The sequence below is a fragment of the Argopecten irradians genome, chromosome 5 (assembly GCF_041381155.1).
Source record: "Argopecten irradians isolate NY chromosome 5, Ai_NY, whole genome shotgun sequence".
In the NCBI taxonomy this organism is placed as follows: domain Eukaryota; kingdom Metazoa; phylum Mollusca; class Bivalvia; order Pectinida; family Pectinidae; genus Argopecten; species Argopecten irradians.
Window position 1 is genome coordinate 41014195 of NC_091138.1, and position 20821 is coordinate 41035015.

A 20821-nucleotide genomic window follows, 5' to 3' on the forward strand; every position below is an offset into this window, starting at 1 on the left:
ATACATAAATTTGATCTTGCACCTATTTGCATGTAAGGAAAGGATGGTGTAAACAGAATTACTATTACAAAATTTCGTACCTCAAATATAAAGTTCCCTATTGAAACTGGACGATGGCTCGGTATTCCAAAAGAAAATAGAATATGTAATTTATGTCAAGTTGATATCGGAGATGAATTTTACTATCTTTTCAAATGTCAAAAAAGGGAAATTAAAGCTATTAGAGAAACATATTTTGCTCAGTACTACACAAAATATCCTACTTTTTTTTAAAATTAGAGCGTCTATTGAATATCTGCAGTATCCAAGTTTTAAACAAATTCACAATTTTTCTAAGAAAGATAATGAAATTACTTTAAACACTATACGATTATAACTCTATGTATTTTTATATCTTGTACATGTATCTTTTGTATCCATTTTGTCTATGTATATCATTATGTCCTCATGTAACACATTTTCATGTTTCTGAGAGTAACAAATAAAATCTTGAAATCTTGTAAGCTTGATTTTGCGATTACGATGCTTGTCGAGGGTTGAGACAAGCTGATACGCCGTGTCTGGGGAAGGAGTATTTTTTTCTAGAATATGTTTCCACCATGTATGTATTCGTTTACAGAATGAGTCAATCGTAAGCTGAATGACCTTTTTCACGTTATAAATGTGTTCCAAGTTTAATTCGTTATAATTTATCAACTGTTGACACCTATATTCCCAAGTGAAACTTTTTTCTCCATGTTGTTGCGTTTGCAGATTTATTAAATTACAATGATGCTTTCCCCATTTTTAAAACAAATATGAATGGATTCAGTAAGAAGAATTTCAACTCATTTAAGACGTTTAATTTGGATATTGAATCCAGCTCTGGTTATTATTACAGAATAGAATATTATGTTTAGTGAATATACAATACAGTTAAACATTCAGGATTTCGGTTGGAACATTCTTTTATTGCGAACTATACATGTAAATTACATTGAATAAGGAATAAATTGGATCAGACACTTACGTAAAGCCATTTAAGTTTTGTAACTGCTTTTTATATACATCTTAACCTTGTAGGATAAGCCTGATCAAGATAAGATAACATCATAAATTATAAAAAAAAACTAATATATACGCTTTAGTGGCAACATCGATTTTATGATGAAGAATTTGATGTACACTATTGGTCGATTACATTTTTATGACCTGACATTCATGTATTTTAAAACATATTTTAGCAATGACTAGAATATCATTCTATTATGGCACCAGTTGTAATTTTCGTGTTCAATGTTGCTTCTATTACAGAAATATGAAAGGCCATATATAATCGAAATTTGTATTTGAAGTACATTAAGTTTGAAATAAGATTTACTTATCTTTGTGTGTATTGTACGCTGTATGGAGTTACGTCCCTTATCTGATTGTTGAGGCTTCATGGCTGAATGATCACTACTGCTGGAGTAACATAGGCTCGGCTGTTTTAGCAACCAACAAACAGCGCGGATCGTGTAATCTATGGCTACGCTATAGTCCATGTAGGGACGAGTCGTTCATACCAATAAATGGAGTGAACTTTTCATTACAGACAGGTAAGATTATTATCTTTTATTTTTAAGTGGATAATATCTTTTATGAAATTTAGTCCTTAATTGAAAATTTATTATAATTTGTCGTCAAGCTTTCAAAAATGGTACATTCGCTTGTTTACTGCTGTTCTGTTGCTCTCGGAAGGCGTTATATTGGTTTTAATTGTCATATAAACCCATTAACAAGATTCGATAGGTTTATTTCCATTTATTTATATTTTACATGTATTTATTGCTCGATTGGCACGTTTCAGAACATAAAATACACTGTGACAGATTATCACACACATGTTAAGACATAGATCTTGACGACTTGTTAAATTATTAACCGCAGCAATTATACACTGTTTACTCTAACATTAAACTGAGCAATACACAAGAACCGAGGACAATGTTATCACATGTCTCCCCCATAGGATGTCAATAATAGCACACTAATGAATCTTAAAGATGACCATGCTTTGTCTTCATTAGATATGGTGTGCACAGATCAATTTCTAGCATCAGTTTTTTTTCTGTGATCATGTATTCTATCGGGTAAATAATACAGTACTGTTAGGTTCTTCTGTAATTAGTCGACCTTGGTAACAAGACGTATCTTTTGATTGTTAGCCTATATCAAACAAATATTCCATTAAAACATTGCAGACGACTCGCAGCAATATCCATTATGGGACATCCTGTCTCTTACCAAAGCTATACTAATTAAATCCTCACTTTTCTTCACTTGAATACCAGAGTGACTGCTCCGTACGTTTTCACTAAGAAATGTATATCAGCCTTTCTGAGAGTCTACCCGGTATGTAGTATATATACAATGCATATACCCGTAGAGTTTATGTTGTTTCGATCGATAATCTGGCCATCGGTATGGTCAGAGACATACGACACCATGATAAGTGGTTTTCTTTTTCTGACATGATATAACCTAGCAAACTTTAATACGTGTGAAACCACGTTATCTCTGTTTACGTATAACTGTCACTGTGAATAGATCTTCATATTACAGTCATACTTTCGTTGTCATTATCAAATAAACATTGAAAGATTTGCAAGCATTTGTGATTTCATAAATAATATTGTAAATATACCGGAAGCATAACTAAGCACATGTGTTCTTTATAGTAAGATTTTCTTTATGGGATTTCGATTTTTAGATTTAGATTTATTGTGGAATTCTTAGCTTAAAAAAGGTATAATATTATATAGATTAAATAAAAGTCACACTCTCATGTACATGTATGTATATATATATAATTGTCTCAAGAATTTCTGGAAAATTTATCCATTGACATACATCTTGTTACTATATACTATTTATAACATTATTATCATTTTGTCGTTTTTGTTATTTTTCTTATGCTTTTTTTTACACTTTTGGAATAACATATTTGTTAACACCTATTAGACATTTTGACATTAATTTGGCACAAATAAGGAAAAAATAAAAAGAAGAAAAAAAAGATAAAAAGCAAAATTAAGAGTGATACAAAGGAATTTAAACGTTCAGTATTTAATCATGTTATTTTGTATCATATCGTCAGGTATGTATAAGATAAAGAATGTTTTAAAAACAGTTTATTTTTCATAATTGGTATGATAATAATAACAATTAAAATAGCCAAATTAACAGACGGGACTAGTATGAACGTTATTAAAGTTATGGATTTTAACCAGGTGATACAAATACTATAGTCCATAGTCTGGTGATTTTCTTTCGCATAGTAGTCGACCTATAGCTAGTAGCACTGTCATAATACTGTTTAAGCATGATAATTACATGTGAGCCGGTTATTGAATACTGACCATTCTCCTGCTGCCAATCATTGTGTATGGCCCGTTAGGCACAATAAAAGGCCAGTCTTAACTGACTGTGGTATTTCTATGTGTACACGCAGGCATTCACAACAACGCCAACAAATAGCACGGAACAATGTTCATATGTGTGTACCACTGAAAAGACCGAATTTTCTAACATTTAACTGGAATTGATTAGGAAATAGATCGTGAATGAAGTTCAGCAGTCAAAATTCATAATTATACTTAAAGAAAAGCTTTCAACATGGAAATATGATTCTTTTCTTTAACTTAAAGCCGGAGATATTTATGATAGGATATATTACATCATTATCTATTTTCAGCTTGTTAGCTATTTTTTTAAACTATGATTATGTCATTGAATAATAGTCATCCACAATCTCAGTTTAAACTATGTAATGGAAAATAACTTAGAAATATAATTCAGCATTTCTCCAGACTAGCTCCATGATAATTTATCTTCAATATATCACCAATATCTAGAGTGAAGGATATATATGGTATCCAAGATTTTTTTCCTACGAAGACAGACACGTCAGATTTATCCTTCACGAACAATATTGCATACCTGGATGGGATAACCTGTATTATGCCCTAGTAATAACGGAGCTTTCAGGCCCTTTATGACCATTATGATGTTGCTACGCCTGAAACACGCACATAATACCGTTTCATCAGCGAGGGACATACAGCCGTAATGTCTTTATGCCGAAGGAGATTGTATTAATGGAAATAGCAGAAAGGTCAAGCCTTCAAAAGCTATAAATAGAATGAAATATGTGTTTGCCCTTTCCATTATTGTCACAATCGAATAGACTCCACAACATGTTTTCCCATCCTTTTTGGACTCGCTCAGTAGAAATGAAAACCGAATAAATTCAATGTAAGCGAATAGAAATAACAATGATGGCTAAATGCTGATAAAAAGTTCAAGAATGTCTGTTAACTTGTTATTTTGCAAATATTAATTGCTGTCATAGCAATGAAAAATGCTTTCATTTTGAATATTTTTCTGTAAGACAAACATAAGGTAAATAAATTTAATTATATTTATATATTTGTTGACAGTTGTCGTTTTATTACCTAAGTCAAAACTATTATCATTAACATCATAAAAAACTATAATAATGATGTATACAAAACATATGAAGTATCACCAATCTAATTAAAAATCGATGTTCTCCATACTGAATTTACTGAACAGGTAACTAAAAATTCTAAATTACACGGAATCCAGTAAACCATTAAGTTTGTTTTTGACTCGCCAAAATCATATTATACTTTTGGTCTTGAAGCACATGTCTATTTATCAAAGAAATGATGATTTGACTTCTGAATCTGTAAGAAGGCTAGAGTCACGTGGATGCCATGAAATATCTTTGAATCTTGTATATAAATTTTTATATCTTTTTAATTAATGTATATAATGAATCATATTCTAAATTAAGCCTGAAATATGTGCACTCAGTCAAATATATCTTTTTATACCAGTTGTGAGTGTCATATCTTATAGTCCACAAACTTGATCATAATCTGATCAACACTTTTTAACTTTCACGCCATATATTCTAACGCGACTGTATTTAAAGCATTACCATAGGCATATGAAGTCAGACAAAAGCTAGCATACCGAGGTTCACTCTTTCAAATTTGTTGACGTAAAAGCTTAATGTAAATATTATGTCAACACCCAGCGAAACACCCTCCCACTACATAACCCGAGTGTACTCGATTGATTCCCTACCATATAAAGGTAACTCGAACGTCTGATGTCCATATGTGTGCAATGTTTGCATGCCTAGTAACGGAATAAGCAATTGCTTGATCATATTAAATGATATCATTTTATCTCAAATAGTAAAATTAAAATTGGATAGAACAAGCTAAATCAATACTTCTCGAGTAGACGAAGAGTATGAATACTTATATATTATGAATTTATATTATTAATGTCCATATCAACATAACATTACGTAAAAACAATATTTTTAATGTTCACTCCTATCACAAAGATTAATAATCTTGAATACAATATGACCCTGTGAAATGCGTGTTTTCAGTTCAGTTTACACCAAACAAAACCAGATTCATTTTTAATCGGCTACACGCTCTTCATTTCAACATTTGGATCGATGTATCGTGAAACATAATGTTTCATATATATTTAACAATGTGTAAAGTTCTTATGGATCTTTATTTTAAAGGTCATTAAGGTCAGCTGTCCTATAAATATAGCAAGCTAAATGCCAATTCATCAGAGTCTTCACGACGTGTTTATGTAGATTTCGAATTTAAATGTAGTCGTAATAAACAGTCGAACACAGGTGAATCGGTTGTGATATTGATTTTCGCACTCGAGGTCAGGAGAGCTGTATACAGAGGCATTACTGATTGAATTTACAGGATCACAGGGCAAGGACATCAGGATTACTTTTCATGTGGTAATTACACACATAAGATACACGCCCAACCTGTACACACACATACCAATTGCACATTTAGTACTGTACCTATAGTAGACATCAAACAATAATTACATATACACGCCTAGTCTGCCCACACATATGCCGACTAAACATTTGTAACAATTAGTGACAAAATTATCAGCTAGCAATTATCAATGATATAGTCAAACACTAAAAAATAAACACAGTAACCACCCCACCACCAAAAAATCCCTCTATGTTACATTATATATTATCAAATAGCAAGAACTTCAGACAACTATAATAACATTAGAAATACTTACAACAGAAACCCCTCTAACTACATAATGCTAAAATGTAAATATCATCGGTACTGAACAACGGCTAGCAACAGCTATACATGTCAACTAAAAATGATAGTTAAAACACCAGCAAAAATTATTTCATTAATTGCATTTTTTTTTTAAAGTTTATATTTTTCTGTAGAATCTGTCATTAATGATTATTGTGTGAAAAAAAATCAATTTTATTAAATCGAGTTGATTACGTTATTGTCCCCAAGAATGGAGTATAAATCAATATTTTCTAAAAATGTGAAGGTAACAACACAACATCATTGAGTTCATCGGTCTGGTAGTCTTAAACAAAACATACACTGATGCTTGTAAATAAGTTTGCTTACAAGACAACGGGGTTAGACCTTTGGGGCCCACGGCTTCCAGCTACGGACATGTCAGTCGATTTTCATCAATTATTCAACGCTCCAGTATAAACTTAATACAACATCAGACTATATCGAGTACTTTCCGTCAAAGAAGCCCGCGATATCTATTCTCCGCTCGATGACGTATGGTGATGATTATTATACGACGGAGTGACATTTTATAGTCTATAACACCTGAATGGACGTATTCTCAGGTGTGTTGTATGTTACTATGATACCACGCCATCCAAGGTCAGTGGCGTTACGCTCTAGTACCATGCTATACAATTCCATTACTAGCAGAACCATATGAGTCCATGTCTTACATGCCTCATACACAAGCTGTTCCATTGAATAGATCTTTCAAAGTGGTTCATAAAGTATATTTGTTATTGGTGTCATTTTTTCAGATATCTTAAAGGTTTACAACAGATAGGATTACGAATATCTAGAGAATCTCATTTTAGTTTGAGTCAGAATCAAGTACAATGTACTTACATTAATCCGTCTCCGTATATATAACACATACGCCATTGGACAGTACTGATTATATGTTCTAGAAGTTCTCAGTTTTAAGATGGTTTAGTAGGAAAAAGGAAGGTGTACAGGGATTGGGTAAAGGAAAATGGTGTTTATTTTCAACCATACAAAAGTAGAGATTTGTTGAGAAGTTTAATTTTATATTGTTCAAATTTTATTTTTGTATAAAAAGTAACACATCAAACGTAATTAATTGGCTGTATTACGCACAGAACATGACTTTCAAATCACTGACAACTAATGTTTTGTTTATCTTTTGAAGGAAAAAACTATTCTGAAAAGAAATAGAGCTACTTAGTTTTTTCAACCGTCTAGAAAAGAGATAATTCATGACGAATTCATACAAACAAATTAACCACATAAGGCCATTTAACAATTCAACACCAAAGCATATGAGTAGTGAAATTGTGTTAACAAAGTGAATATGTTTTAACGACAAAATATTTGATGTACAATGTACATCAATGCATACCTATAAAACTATTTGCCTATATGTCACAAAAGAGCAATAATATTTAAAAAAATGATCAATTGATTCATTATTAGAATATAGATTGATTAGACATATTTGATTATCTTTCTTCTTTGTTGTTCATAGTAATTGGTAAAATTAACACGTCTTGAATATATATTTTTTTCAGATTACAAGAGAACGGCGCAGTTGGTATAACCACTTTGGATTTTCGAGGTCACACACGCCTCTACCACCATGTCGTGTGACATATATAACTACAAGTGCTCAGACAAGGGCCTTATTTTGCCCCTCACAAACGAGTACACATGGACTATCGGCTTCAGGGCGTTCATCTACATTGTCGGTCTTCTCTACAGCTTCATGGGGGTGTCCATCATCGCAGACATCTTCATGCAGGCTATCGAGACCATCACAAGTCGCACGGCCAAAATCAAAATGCCGGACGCTTCAAACGATACCGGATATACTGAGGTTGAAGTGAAAACATGGAACGGCACCGTATCCAATCTTACTCTTATGGCGCTTGGTTCCAGCGCACCAGAAATCCTGTTATCCATCATTGAAATTGTTGGAAACGGGTTTCAGTCGGGAGCGTTGGGTCCTAGTACTATCGTGGGTTCTGCTGCTTTCAACTTGATGTGTATCACAGGGGTTTGTGTTCTCAGCATCCCTGAAGGTCTGAACAGACGTATTAAACACGTGAAGGTGTTCGCTGTAACGTCCATATTTAGTGTTTTTGCCTATGTTTGGCTCGCCATCATTTTGCTCGTTATTACGCCCGATTTCATCGACTTGTGGGAGGCAATCGTGACATTGCTGCTCTTCCCTATAATGGTCATCCTCGCATACATCGCCGATAAGGACTACTGTGGCAAAAAACCTATTGATGACGAGAGCAAATTTCTTGACACAGGTAGATTTATCTTTACAAATGTTTTTTTTGCGTAACAATGCACCAATTAACTATGCTAACATTTTATCGAAATAGTGATAAATCACAGTATCAAAATAGAGTTAATCATTTTATCTTATTTTTTTTTGTATACAACATTTCGCATTTTCTGTATTTTAAACATATTCGTGAATACACATTTTCGGGATCATGGGCTTATACTGATAATTTTGCATTCATATTTACATATCTCGCAAAAATAAAATGATAACACTGTTAAGTTATGTCATTTTGTTTGGAAAATAACTGTTCTAAATAAGCAAAATAATCTTTTAAAAAGTAATTTGTTTACTCTTTAAAAAAACCCCCATAGCAGCAGTTAGTTCTTTTCATATTTTATTGAATGAAAAAATCCTTGTTAATAATGCTAGCACTGACCGGATTGACCACCCAAAGTGATTATCGTTTTATCGTCTCATGGCTTCTTAAAAATCAGATTAGGACCGGAAACGAAACTACAAAAGTACCAATACACGACTTCATATTAACCGAATTAGAAAAGGAATAAAAACTGCAGTAGTAGGCTTTCAAAGTCTAGTAAACATGTTCGTAATCAAGATCCCTTTGTCTTTTTCCATATGGTAGATAACTAAGGATACGTTCATCAAACTATACGATGCTTCTTCTGTTATGAATGTACTGTCAATATGAGCTAAAATGAATTTGACTCGCACAAAAATAATTTCATATCAGACTAGGTATTCAAATGTTGAAGTTGTACATTGTATAATTTCATGTTTATATATAGTTTTTTTTTCTATATAATTAAAAAAAGTATGAACAGAAAGATGTAAATATTTTGATTGCTGTATCAGATTTCAGGGATGGAGGAGTTCACCTGAAAAGTTGTGGTTCGAATTACTTTCATATTGTTACAAACGTCTTGTCTTCTAGTTAGATATCCATGCATTAATAACAAATAGTTGACAGTAACCTTGTAAGAGCATCCATATTTAACACAATGTGAACGTGGAATATTTGCATTATATGGGGCCAAGTATTTGACACACTTGTATGCATGCATACATTTGTATGCTTGAAATAATACACTCACACTAAAAAGTGTACACTTGTACCCGTTTAAAAAAAAATATCCACATGGTGTCGATATTCCGCATGTAGTTTTTTTTCCACGTTTACATATTGTTTGAACAAACTTTGTAACTTAAGTAAGTCTTGTATCTGTATGTGTAAGTCGAGGAACAGAAAGAAGTGTGCAGATGTCGTGAGTAGCTCCGGGTTATCTCCATTTGTCTGTGATTATCTCTCTTTGTATTTGTTGTTTGACGCTCAATATTTCACTATCCCTTCCTATCAAGCCGCAGTTTCGATATTTATTTGCTCTCTTCATTTTGAATAAACTTATAGATTGTAATGATGACCACTTGCTTTTCCTACAAATTTAGGCTTTTATTAACATTTTATAATGCATATACCTTATTTGCTGATTCGCTCCATTTCTAATCACATCATAAATGATTCAAGCAACGTTGTATCTCTGGATAATTGATTCAGTAGTTGCTTAAGAAGGATTTTAGCACAAAAGATATCCTTATCATAACTGATACCCCAACTAGATCACAATAGAGTATTTTAGCTGCATGGCATTATGCATGGATTGACAAAAAAGTATGAATGTCGTACTACTGAAGTATTTAATAGAACTCCATAAACACATGGCACAAATCAATTTTAGTCTATTTTGTATATTTAGCATGCGAATTGTTTCTCATTAGTATCAAATGAAATTTAAAAAAATGCGTGTCATATCTGTTTCTTAGATACATTTATATAATTATTTATAAAAAAATATTAAGAACTATTTAGAATTATAAGATAATGACAAAAGCAATAAAGAAGACAATTTCTGAGGTCTATGGTAATATGAGACCATAGCGGATATTAATCATGCTAACCACATATTGTCACTTTGATGTCGATGTAGGTCGTTCACCCGTAGGAACTCTCTTTGATGCTAATCAACGCTTATGTTATGATTTTTATTTTTAATACACATCTAATGTTAAGGTATTTAAATTGTGTATTGTGTCTTTTTCAGAAGAGGAAAACTTACTAGATGGAGATCATGCTGACAAACATGTCATCATCGAAATTCTCAGGGTAAGCATTATCAATAGAGCTTGACGGATATAAGATTACATGCTCTTTTCAAGTTTTTTTTTTTTTCACGGAAAGAAGAAATAATTTATTAAATTCGAATTAAAAAAAATACAATAATCTTTAGGCGATACGTTTGTATTTTCAAGCTTTAATTTTAATATGGTATTGTTCATATATCACTATCCGTTATCTATATTTCCCTGCAAAAAAATGAAGCGAAATGTTTTGCGACATTATGTTTTGACAGTAACAAAGGGAACTATCATTGATGATTTTCCTGTATGTATTTCTAGAGACTAAAGAAACAGGATGCGTCTCCAGATGAAATGGCCAGACTAACATCTCACCTAATGGAACAGAACCAATCCCACGGCCGTGGCTGGTACAGGATCAACGCCATCAGAAACCTCTCCGGTGGGACGAAACTGACCACTCCGATGACCGAAAAGACAAGCGAGGTATGTTATCATTAGTTCATTATCTACAATTATGGTAAAATACCGATAATAGTACCTTGGATTACCATTTGAAAGGTTGATTCATATAAAAACATCTTATGTATGTATACAACGGATGTGGTATCAAAGTAAAAAAAAAAAAAACAAAAAAAACCAAACAAACAAACAAACAAAAAACCAGACATTTTCCTGTATTTTTTAATCATATAATCTACAATTATGGTAAATATCGATGAAAAAGCTCCAAACTGTAATCCGCTGATGTTAGTATACAATGTGATATAATCCAATAAAATGTAAAATTAAAAAAAAGTCTAAACAATGTTCTGTATACAACAAATGTGACATCAAACCTTGTTCGACTGATGTGATATCAAAGTTTGTTCATCAAAACAATGTAGATTAAAAAACCATGACATTTTTTACTTCAGCAAAGAGCTGACACTTTTTTTACTTATCTATAAATTTACTTTCTAATTGTTCGGTGGTATTTTAAGAGCCAAACTATAATGCATTAGCGATTTTACATCCACATTACCATAGTGCACTAAAAGTTGATAAACAAACTCCGTTGTTACCTTACAGCTCCTTGAGACGCTACTGATCGAGGATCAGATGGGATCCACTGCATCCTTCACCTCGCTGAGTGACGGCGGTGCTAAATCCATCGTCGAGTTTGCAGCACCATCTACAGCAGTGTTTGAGAAAGATGGCCATGCTCGTATAACTGTGATGCGACATGGCAATCTGAAAAGACGTGTATTGTTCAGGTAAGGTCAGATGACAATTATATCATTTTTGAAAAAAAATATGATATCAAAATAAAAAAAATAATGAATGAAATAAAATAAAATAAAATACTTTGTAAATAAATCAAAAATAAAAATACTATGTTACTTTTATTTCTGACTTTCTAACTTGTTAAAAATCCCAACTGATATCATATGAAAGATATATTGATCGAATGATATATACATGTTCCTTTGATTTGCTGAGAAATACAGTAAAAGACCTCTGTATCAATCGCTTAATAAATCCACTTTCTAAAGGTCCGATTTTGACCTGTGTATAAATATCACTTAATGATAAGACCTTATTTCTTTATCCTTTGAGTGATCTTTATAGACAGGTTTGACAGGATATGACTTGACAAGCCCTTAATGCTCATTCTCCATATAAACAATTTTTCGGAATACTATAGTCTATCATTTAGTGTTTCAAATAAGGATGCAAGCACAAAAAACAGCTCATTTTTGACCCACTTGTTTATTTTTTTAAAATTTAAAACCTGGAAATGGTAAGGACTAGCATTGGTCTTTGCTTTTGTCTTATGTAATTGTTGATACCAATTAACTTCTACTGTATCATGTATTTTTAAATATTGTATAATGTTTATTGACTATAAAAAAAATTGGAAAATGAAATTAAAACCTGACAAAAAATTGGAAATTGTAAGTATTCATGAGTGGTGGTCTGTTTGCGTTAGAGTGGAGACTATTGACGGTACCGCCGTAGAGGGAGAAGACTACATTTCCTATAAAGAGACACTGGTGTTTGAGCCCAACGAGACAGAGAAACACATCGACCTACAGATCATAGACGACAATATCTGGGAGCCTGATGAGGTGTTCTTTGGCAGGATTACCATTGAGTCTGACCAGCAGGCAACCGCAGTTGTTGGAAGAAGGGCGATAACTCAAATTGTTATTCTCAACGATGATGGTAAGTATTCTCTTCTCGTCTAAGATTTTTGGAAGGCATGCAATTCAGTTATACTGCATAGCCGGTTATTTTCATGGATCATATTTTCGCGATCATAGCCATGTCCGCGAAATCGCGAAAAATTCATCTCCCTGAACTTAACTAGTTATACGGTATTAATTGCTATAGTGGTATATCCATGGTTAGGTTATACAATTATAACTTCCTGATTAAATGAAATACGTGATTATCTGCATGTGATAGAGAATCAAACATTACATTGGAATGCTTCTTAATAAAATCGCATGTAGAATGGAGATGATCAACCAATTACAAAAATAATAACAACAAACAATCTCTAAATATGATGTATGATATACGCTTATGTTCGCCAATAACATGACTCCGTTCGCTTCAGATCCGGGAGTAATAGAGTTTGAGCACCCAAGTTTCCTGTTCAAGGAAAGTGTCGGCACAGCTCTTGTTCCGGTCACTAGGATAGATGGCGCTGATGGCAAGGTGTCAGTCAAATGGCGCACGAAAGACATGACGGCTATCCATGGACGAGACTACGAGAACACCGAAGGAACACTCACATTCGATCACGGCGAGAGGGCAAAGTTCATAGAAATCCAGATTAACGACGACAAGGTAACTGATGATTGATTTGATTTGATTAATTTCCTTAATCTGCGTCCGTACTTGGCAAATACCTCTGAAAAACAATCACGACTGTGTTATGGAAGTATATTGAAAATGACATTTTACATTTCTTTGTTTTTTGTTTGTTTGAGTGCCTACCAATTTGAAAAAAAGACTTTTCTATGGTTAAAATTAGTTGATTTTCAGATGGTTATATATAAAGAAAAATGCATCATGGGATTTTACTGATATATTTTGTAACAATTTAGGGATTTATCAAAGTTTTGGTGGAAATGAACTCCAAAATTACGAAAAAAACTCAACTAGCCAATGAACCTTACATAGTGATTTCAGTATTTATCCTTACAAGGGTCATGTTATTGTTATGAAACCGCAAGTGAAAACAATGACATGATTATTAAATATTTATCTTTTTAGGAATTCGAGAAAGATGAAAACTTCGAAATAAATCTGTCTGAAACAACGGGTGGAGCAAAATTGGGGAAGCTGAAGAGGACCGTGGTTACAATCGTAAATGACGATGGTACGATACTGTATAACTGTCTAACTTGCGTATTCATTGGTCGAATGCTAAGATAAGTAGTTCAGTTCAGTTTTAATAGACGTTAATTCGGATCAGATGGTAAAAACTAACGTTATCTAACTTCAGTGTAAACGTTTTATACTTATGGTACAATGGTATCAATTTGGTATTGAGATGTTGCGATACGTTCTAGCTTAATCCGCATTACCAAGGTAACTTCATTAACGAAAATGTCTCTGATGTCGATTAATTCCTCCTCTTGTCTTGATATATATTTGAATAACACACTTTCCCAGTATTATTGCCATTTCCACAAGAAGGCAATTTTTCTTAACAGAGTAGATCATTGATACACTCAGTCGAACCTGTCTCTAAAGATCACCATCCAAGGGACAATGCATAATTTGTCTCCATAGCCAAGTGGTTTATTAAAGGCCATTGAACACCCCAAGAAAGTTGTCTTAATAAGCAAGTGATCTTTATACAGGAGTAGTCGCTAAGGCAGGTTTTACTATCGACTCTGAACAGGTTTAATAGTTAATTTTGGTTGGATTCAGAATTCACTGGTCTTGTTAGTCGAATCACCAACCTGACCAATGCCAACTTGGATGCTCTTCGGCTGCAGAAACAAACCTGGGGCCAGCAGTTTGTTGAGGCCATGAACGTAAATGGCGGAGATCTGGAAACCGCAACAACATTCGACTATGTCATGCACTTTTTAACTTTTGGCTGGAAGGTAAAATATCAGTATAAACAAAAACAAAACATCAATTGATAAAAGATCAGGAAAATGCTTCAGAACATTATCGAACGAATATGAAGAAAACTTTCTAGAATGATAAATATTTGAACGAATTTTCTAGTTTCCAACAGTGAATTCGTAATTTGGAGAAACATGTAACAAAAAACCTTAGCTCAAACAATATGAAGAAAAGTGTCTTGCAATGATTTTTGTTTTAGTTTTCAATAAAGAACATTTGATTTCAAAAATGTTTATGCTTAAACTCTGATGGTAGCGACAGGTTATTTTGAGTGAATTTATCTTATTTTCAATAATTAATAATTTCGACGCTTTCCATATTGTAACTAACGGAGTAAGGATGGATTGGTAAAAACTGTTAATTTCCATTACAGCTTATTTTCGCCTGTGTGCCACCTGCCACAATCTGGGGAGGCTGGTTCTGCTTCGTCGTTGCGTTGATTATGATTGGAATTCTCACAGCTTTCATCGGAGATTTGGCCGCCATTTTTGGCTGTCTCATCGGCTTGGATGACAGCGTCGTCGCCATCACCTTCGTTGCCCTAGGAACGAGTTTACCCGATCTGTTCGCCAGTAGGACAGCTGCACTGAATGAGAAATATGCAGACACAGCCATTGGGAACGTGACCGGAAGTAATGGAGTGAACGTGTTCTTGGGTCTCGGTCTGCCTTGGTCAATGGCTGCTATTTACTGGGCAGCAAGGGTAAATAACGAATTTATTAATAACAAACTGCAAACCAACTTATTTTCACGATTCGTGTCTGAAAAGTTAAAAAACAATCGCGATTGATATCCCTGATTTTTAGCCGCGCTTTTCTTCTTTACATGTGCTTTACATGTTCGTGGTGATGAATTTTTGCGAACTAAGCTAAATTGTATCACACTCAAAAATAACTTAGCATACAGTTCTATAGAGTAAGGATTTAAGATTAGATAGAAAATGAGTGTTTCAATCTATTTTGAACTATTGGTATACATGTAAATAGTGAGAGTATGACAACCAAGAATATGATGATCAATGAATTTGTAATTCATCACAGTAACGACACGTTTTGCAAGTTTCCTCATTGGCTCAAAAAGTCCTGATCATTTCGTCGTAATCAACATCAACAGAGGGCCTATATAAACAGACGATAGAACGAACAACAAAATGATTCGGATTATGCCTCAACCCTTTCAACCAAAATTGACGAATGCATTTGATCTTTTGTAGGGGACGACGTTCGAGGTACCAGCTGGATCCCTAGGGTTCAGTGTGGTAGTTTTCACTATCTGTTCCCTGCTGACCATCTTCTTCTTATTAATACGACGCAACGTGGGCATATTTGGAAAGGCTGAACTCGGAGGTCCCAAAGTTCCCAAAATATTATCAGGGGTATATTTCATCGTCGTGTGGATCCTCTACGTACTGCTGGTATCATTAAACGTGTACGAATACATCCCAGGCTTTTAAAAGGGAAGACAATAGACAATAGAGAGACAATTAAGTGTTCCTTGCATTTGCAAAGGTGTAGAACAGAAAGTCAAATGTTAGTAGATCTAAACCTAGAATATAAAATTCTGTTTAATTGATTTTTTTGCGAGTCGAGGGCTTCAATGCATTCAACAGGAGTGTTAAGAGGGTAAATATTAAAACTGGAAGTACAGAACTGAAAATGTCTGGAAAAAACTAGAAACTTGACTATGGATTGTCCGAAATACAGTATAATAACTTATACAAATGTAAATGCTATGACATCGGCAAATCTATTTGGTACTTATAAGTACTCGCACATAATACGATTTTAGAGGTTGATAACAATTGTGATATACTATCGCCAAGGTAATTTGGAATCGAGACTGATATTGAATATTCGAGGACAATGATACAGTGGCCCGAGTTTCAACAATATTCTTTATTCTAAAGAATTAACTCAACTTCAAATCTTCTAAAGGAAAGACTTACAGAAATGAGGGAGGATTTAAGCTAAGGGAATTTTCCTGACGTCTGTTTTGCTTTCCTTTGAAGAATATAAAGGTAAAAAGGTTCCTTAAGTAAAGGAATGATAATTGTATGTGTTGACATGTAACTGCTCTCATGTGAAAGCGATGACAATATTTGGCAGTTATGCCCGAATATATTGTTTTTATTTTGTCGCGGACATACTGTGGTATGGTGAAAACGACAATTGCCTAAAATATCCGTCCATTGTTTTACTGATTAACGAAGCACAATTTATTAGATAGAAAAGTTACCAAAGAACTAATATGAATGTAGTTATAATTGAATTGTATCATGGAAAAATAGAAAAAAATAAAGGAGAAACAAAATGAATGAACGGGTATCCTTATGTGAATGATATCTTGTCAATAAAATATATATTAATGCCTTAGAAAAAAAATGAAGAAGTCAAGAAATTAAAATGACTAAAATGTTAAGATGCTCATTTCCATGATATGATTCGATTCGACCTGAAATGGCCATGATTTTGTTAGAATAAATTTCATTTTGTCTTTTATAGAATACATATCTTTATCTTTTGTTTTCGTTTTTATATGTTTGTTATATGTGGTTCCTACGAGTGCTTATTGAATCATATCGAAATTGCGCTATATTTTTTTAATATTGTTGAAAATACAAAATTATATAATACGGCTCTTTTATCACATGTGTTTGGCATAACAACGATGGTTTGGTAAATAAACAAAATGTTATGTTTATAGTATATACATAAAGTTAAAAACCTTGCCTTCATCATAAAGTCCTATTTTTTGTGTGTTAAATTACATCAGATCAAAACAAATTTTCAACACTCATACTCGACATAACAATATATCCTTTTGGTTTCACATTGTTTTCATTCCTATAAGGATTTAAGCCTGCTGGTGAGAATGAGTGATGTTACATGTATTTATAATTGATCAAATGGTAAAACTTGTATAATTAATAACGCTTGATTTAAACACTTTAATATTCGTTACATTTCAAACATTGAATCATTAATTAAATATGTTTTTTTTCTTAATATTGTAACAATATTAAGATAACATACTGATATTGGAATGAATATCTTTATTAAATTGATATTTTATACACTTAAAATACAGCAAAGGAAAATGATGCGAAATACAATTCCGTCCACGTTTAACACCGTCAATTAGCTTGATTGAGATCAAAGCTACTGGCTGTCGAATCATTTTCAGTTTTATCAACTCTATTTGCGTTGTACAATGTGTAGAGAAATTTCAAAATATTCTAGATCATGTAAATTTTTTGAATTCAACGTAAAATTTGAAATAATGCTATTCATTACATAAAATTTGCTCATTGATATTGTTTTCACATTTAGTACATTTTTTCATAGTGCTTCATGTTAATGTTTAAAAATCTGTGATAAACAATATATGTAACAGTATTTTAACAATTTATTTATATGAAATGAATGTTTGTACAATTTTGATATCTTACCTTGTAGCTAAATATTAAAATCCATGGCCAGGTTCTATATTAGCTTGTTTTATTTCTTTCAACACCAATATTTTCCCCTACTTCATAGAAATGTCTCGTGGTTGCTAGAGAAAATAAAAATTCTGTCTTATACTGGGGATGTAAGAAGGTCACACGCACTAGACAATTCTGTGACGTCATCAATACTATGCGGCGTAATTCCGACGTACATTGTCGATGATGTCATTATGCTTTTAAAACATATCGATGTTTCTGTGATGTTTGCTTCTTAATAACGAAGAAAGAATAATTATAATAGGGGTCTAGGATCGTATAAAATATAGTGCATATCATATAAGTGTCATAATATTTTTGTTTTATAGTTTTATAAGACAATAATCAATAAGGCATAGTTAATTGTAGCTTGTCTAAATTTGATTTGTAATGTGACTTAGTGATTTTTTTTTTCAAATGAGAAAAATAATATTAAAAAATCTAAAATGGATCTGTCAAGTTGTCAGTGATATCCCCAGCCCTCCTGTAATAATTTGGCAAGCCTTGTGTTGGTCAGTATAAATCTACTCTCTGTTTGAGATATCCCAGTTCACCTGTAAGACCCAAGTAAGATTCTGTCAGCTATGTATACCGTGTAGCATGAAATATGTAGGTGGAATGGGACAACGTCACCTATTTTATAAATCATTGCAATTACTATCAAACGGCCCACTACCTTTCCGGAGAAAAACATAAAGTCAATATTTTAATCAAATTGTTCAGAAGGTGATGATAAATGTAAATTAAACAGTAAGTTACCAACTTTTGCGACGCTACAAAATTATCGATCTCGTTTTACATTCCCATTTTTAAAATTAAAAGTCGTTTCAGAAAGGTAGCGAGCCTTTAATTGACTAACCATAGATATTTCTACACAAGGATAGCTTTATCGGCTCTTAACTATAAACATAAATACAATACCCACGATTTGCTTACCAAAACATAGAGTTACGTCATCCCTAACAACCACTGGCTCATCAAATGAAATAGAACTGTCGAGGGCTAGGATAGCTCTTATTATAGGTGGATTTTATATATGTCAATATTGAACATGCCCTTCAGGATGTGTTGATTTATTTCCGACTATTCCTACCACACCCTGTATGTAACTGCGCTAATGCGATGCATGTAAACATAAGAGAAATAAAAAATTGCTTGATTTGACCTGTTAAAATTAATAAGACATATACATGTAGTGTTAACCAACTTTCTTTAGCGAATTTCTTTTTGCGAATTTCGGGATCCAAATAAATTCGCGAAGGTTTATCTCAGAATGTCAATCTTTGTAAACTTGTTTTGAAATGGAAATTGCAAAATCAAGTAGCCATGAAAGAAAATAGGTTTACAGAACACGTAAATCGATCAAGTGTCAAAAAAGTGAAGAAAGATCAACATTCAAAATGTTATAGTAAAATGATATTTTAGTTATCTGTTACAAATGCACCATATATCAATCAACGGTGCTGGTCTCCCTCGCCTAGTTCAGAATATGTTTTAAGACCAGTAGGCTATACTTCAGTCGAATGATCAAACGGTTCGACTATTTTTGTACTAATAGTAATATTCCGGATCAGTTATAACAATACAGTTTAAAAGTTCATTAACAATGATCTTAAATCGCGACATTGTGTACATGTAAATGTAAAGCTATTAGTAGACTTATTGATTCAATAGTAACTTTCTATTGCAACTTGTGTTTTGTAATCTTTTAATACAAAAATACGGCTTTTATAGCCAGTAAGAGTTATTCCCCCTTTCTCATATGCGTAAGAAAAATGTGTTGTTTTTCTTTTAACGAAATCCAACTCCGAAGTTAAAAATCCGGAATTTAACAATAACTTATTAAAAACTGTGGAGCGGAATTACAGGTCTAATTTTGATTACATTGCTTTTCCATTTAAATAAACACATTATAAACATAATAAACATTTCCATAACGTTTCGGCTCTATAACCATAATTGAGGTGTCTGGTCTTATACAATATGGTATAATAGCAATATGGGTATCAAGGGAAATTTATAGCAATAGGTATCCAGGGAAATATAGCAATGTATGGGTACCTAGCGTATCCAAGGCAAATTATAGCAATATGAGTATCCCAGGGCAAACCTAGAGCAATATTGGTATCCCAGTGCAAATAAGTAATAAATCAATTTATATTGATTTGATTCATAAATCATAGATATAAGAAAACAAAATATGTTGTGAACTAGGCACTTGTATATATAGATGGTTATCCATGTCATGTTTTCAGATATACTCATGTGGCAATTATTGTTTATTGTGGAGACACCAGTTTGCATGGTCATATGTGAACGGTTGTTACGGAGACATCAGTTGGTATTGTCGACGTCATACATCAACATTTGTCAAGAAGATAACAACCTGTAGTCATATGATATGAGAACGAGGGTGAATAAAACATTTAGAGCCATGACCATATCAGGACTGTTGTTAAGGGAAACCACATCTACCAAGATTAATCGAATTACAATAAGCATATAAAAATAGGAAATTGAGGAAAACATGATATTTATGATTATTTTGAAGTGCTTAGAGATTTAGCACAAGTTGTTATAGCATTACAAACGACGTATTTCACATTATTTTTACATTTCATTGGT

General features: G+C 32.9%; 1 protein-coding gene across 2 annotated transcripts; it reads left to right on the forward strand.

Annotated features, from left to right (window-relative positions):
* Positions 1 to 1430: 1430 nt before the first annotated feature.
* Positions 1431 to 18202, forward strand: LOC138323872 (sodium/calcium exchanger 3-like). Of its 2 annotated transcripts, XM_069268774.1 has the most exons (12): positions 1431 to 1577; positions 7703 to 8449; positions 9304 to 9339; positions 10548 to 10609; positions 10903 to 11067; positions 11653 to 11837; positions 12554 to 12789; positions 13187 to 13419; positions 13849 to 13954; positions 14512 to 14690; positions 15089 to 15418; positions 15929 to 18202. In XM_069268774.1, exons 2-12 carry the CDS (start codon positions 7771 to 7773, stop codon positions 16166 to 16168), a joined length of 2451 nt encoding a protein of 816 aa, XP_069124875.1. In that variant the 5' UTR covers positions 1431 to 1577; positions 7703 to 7770; the 3' UTR covers positions 16169 to 18202. The 2 variants fall into 2 exon arrangements, with proteins under 2 accessions (XP_069124875.1, XP_069124876.1); XM_069268775.1 differs by lacking the exon at positions 9304 to 9339.
* The last annotated feature ends 2619 nt before the right edge of the window (positions 18203 to 20821 follow it).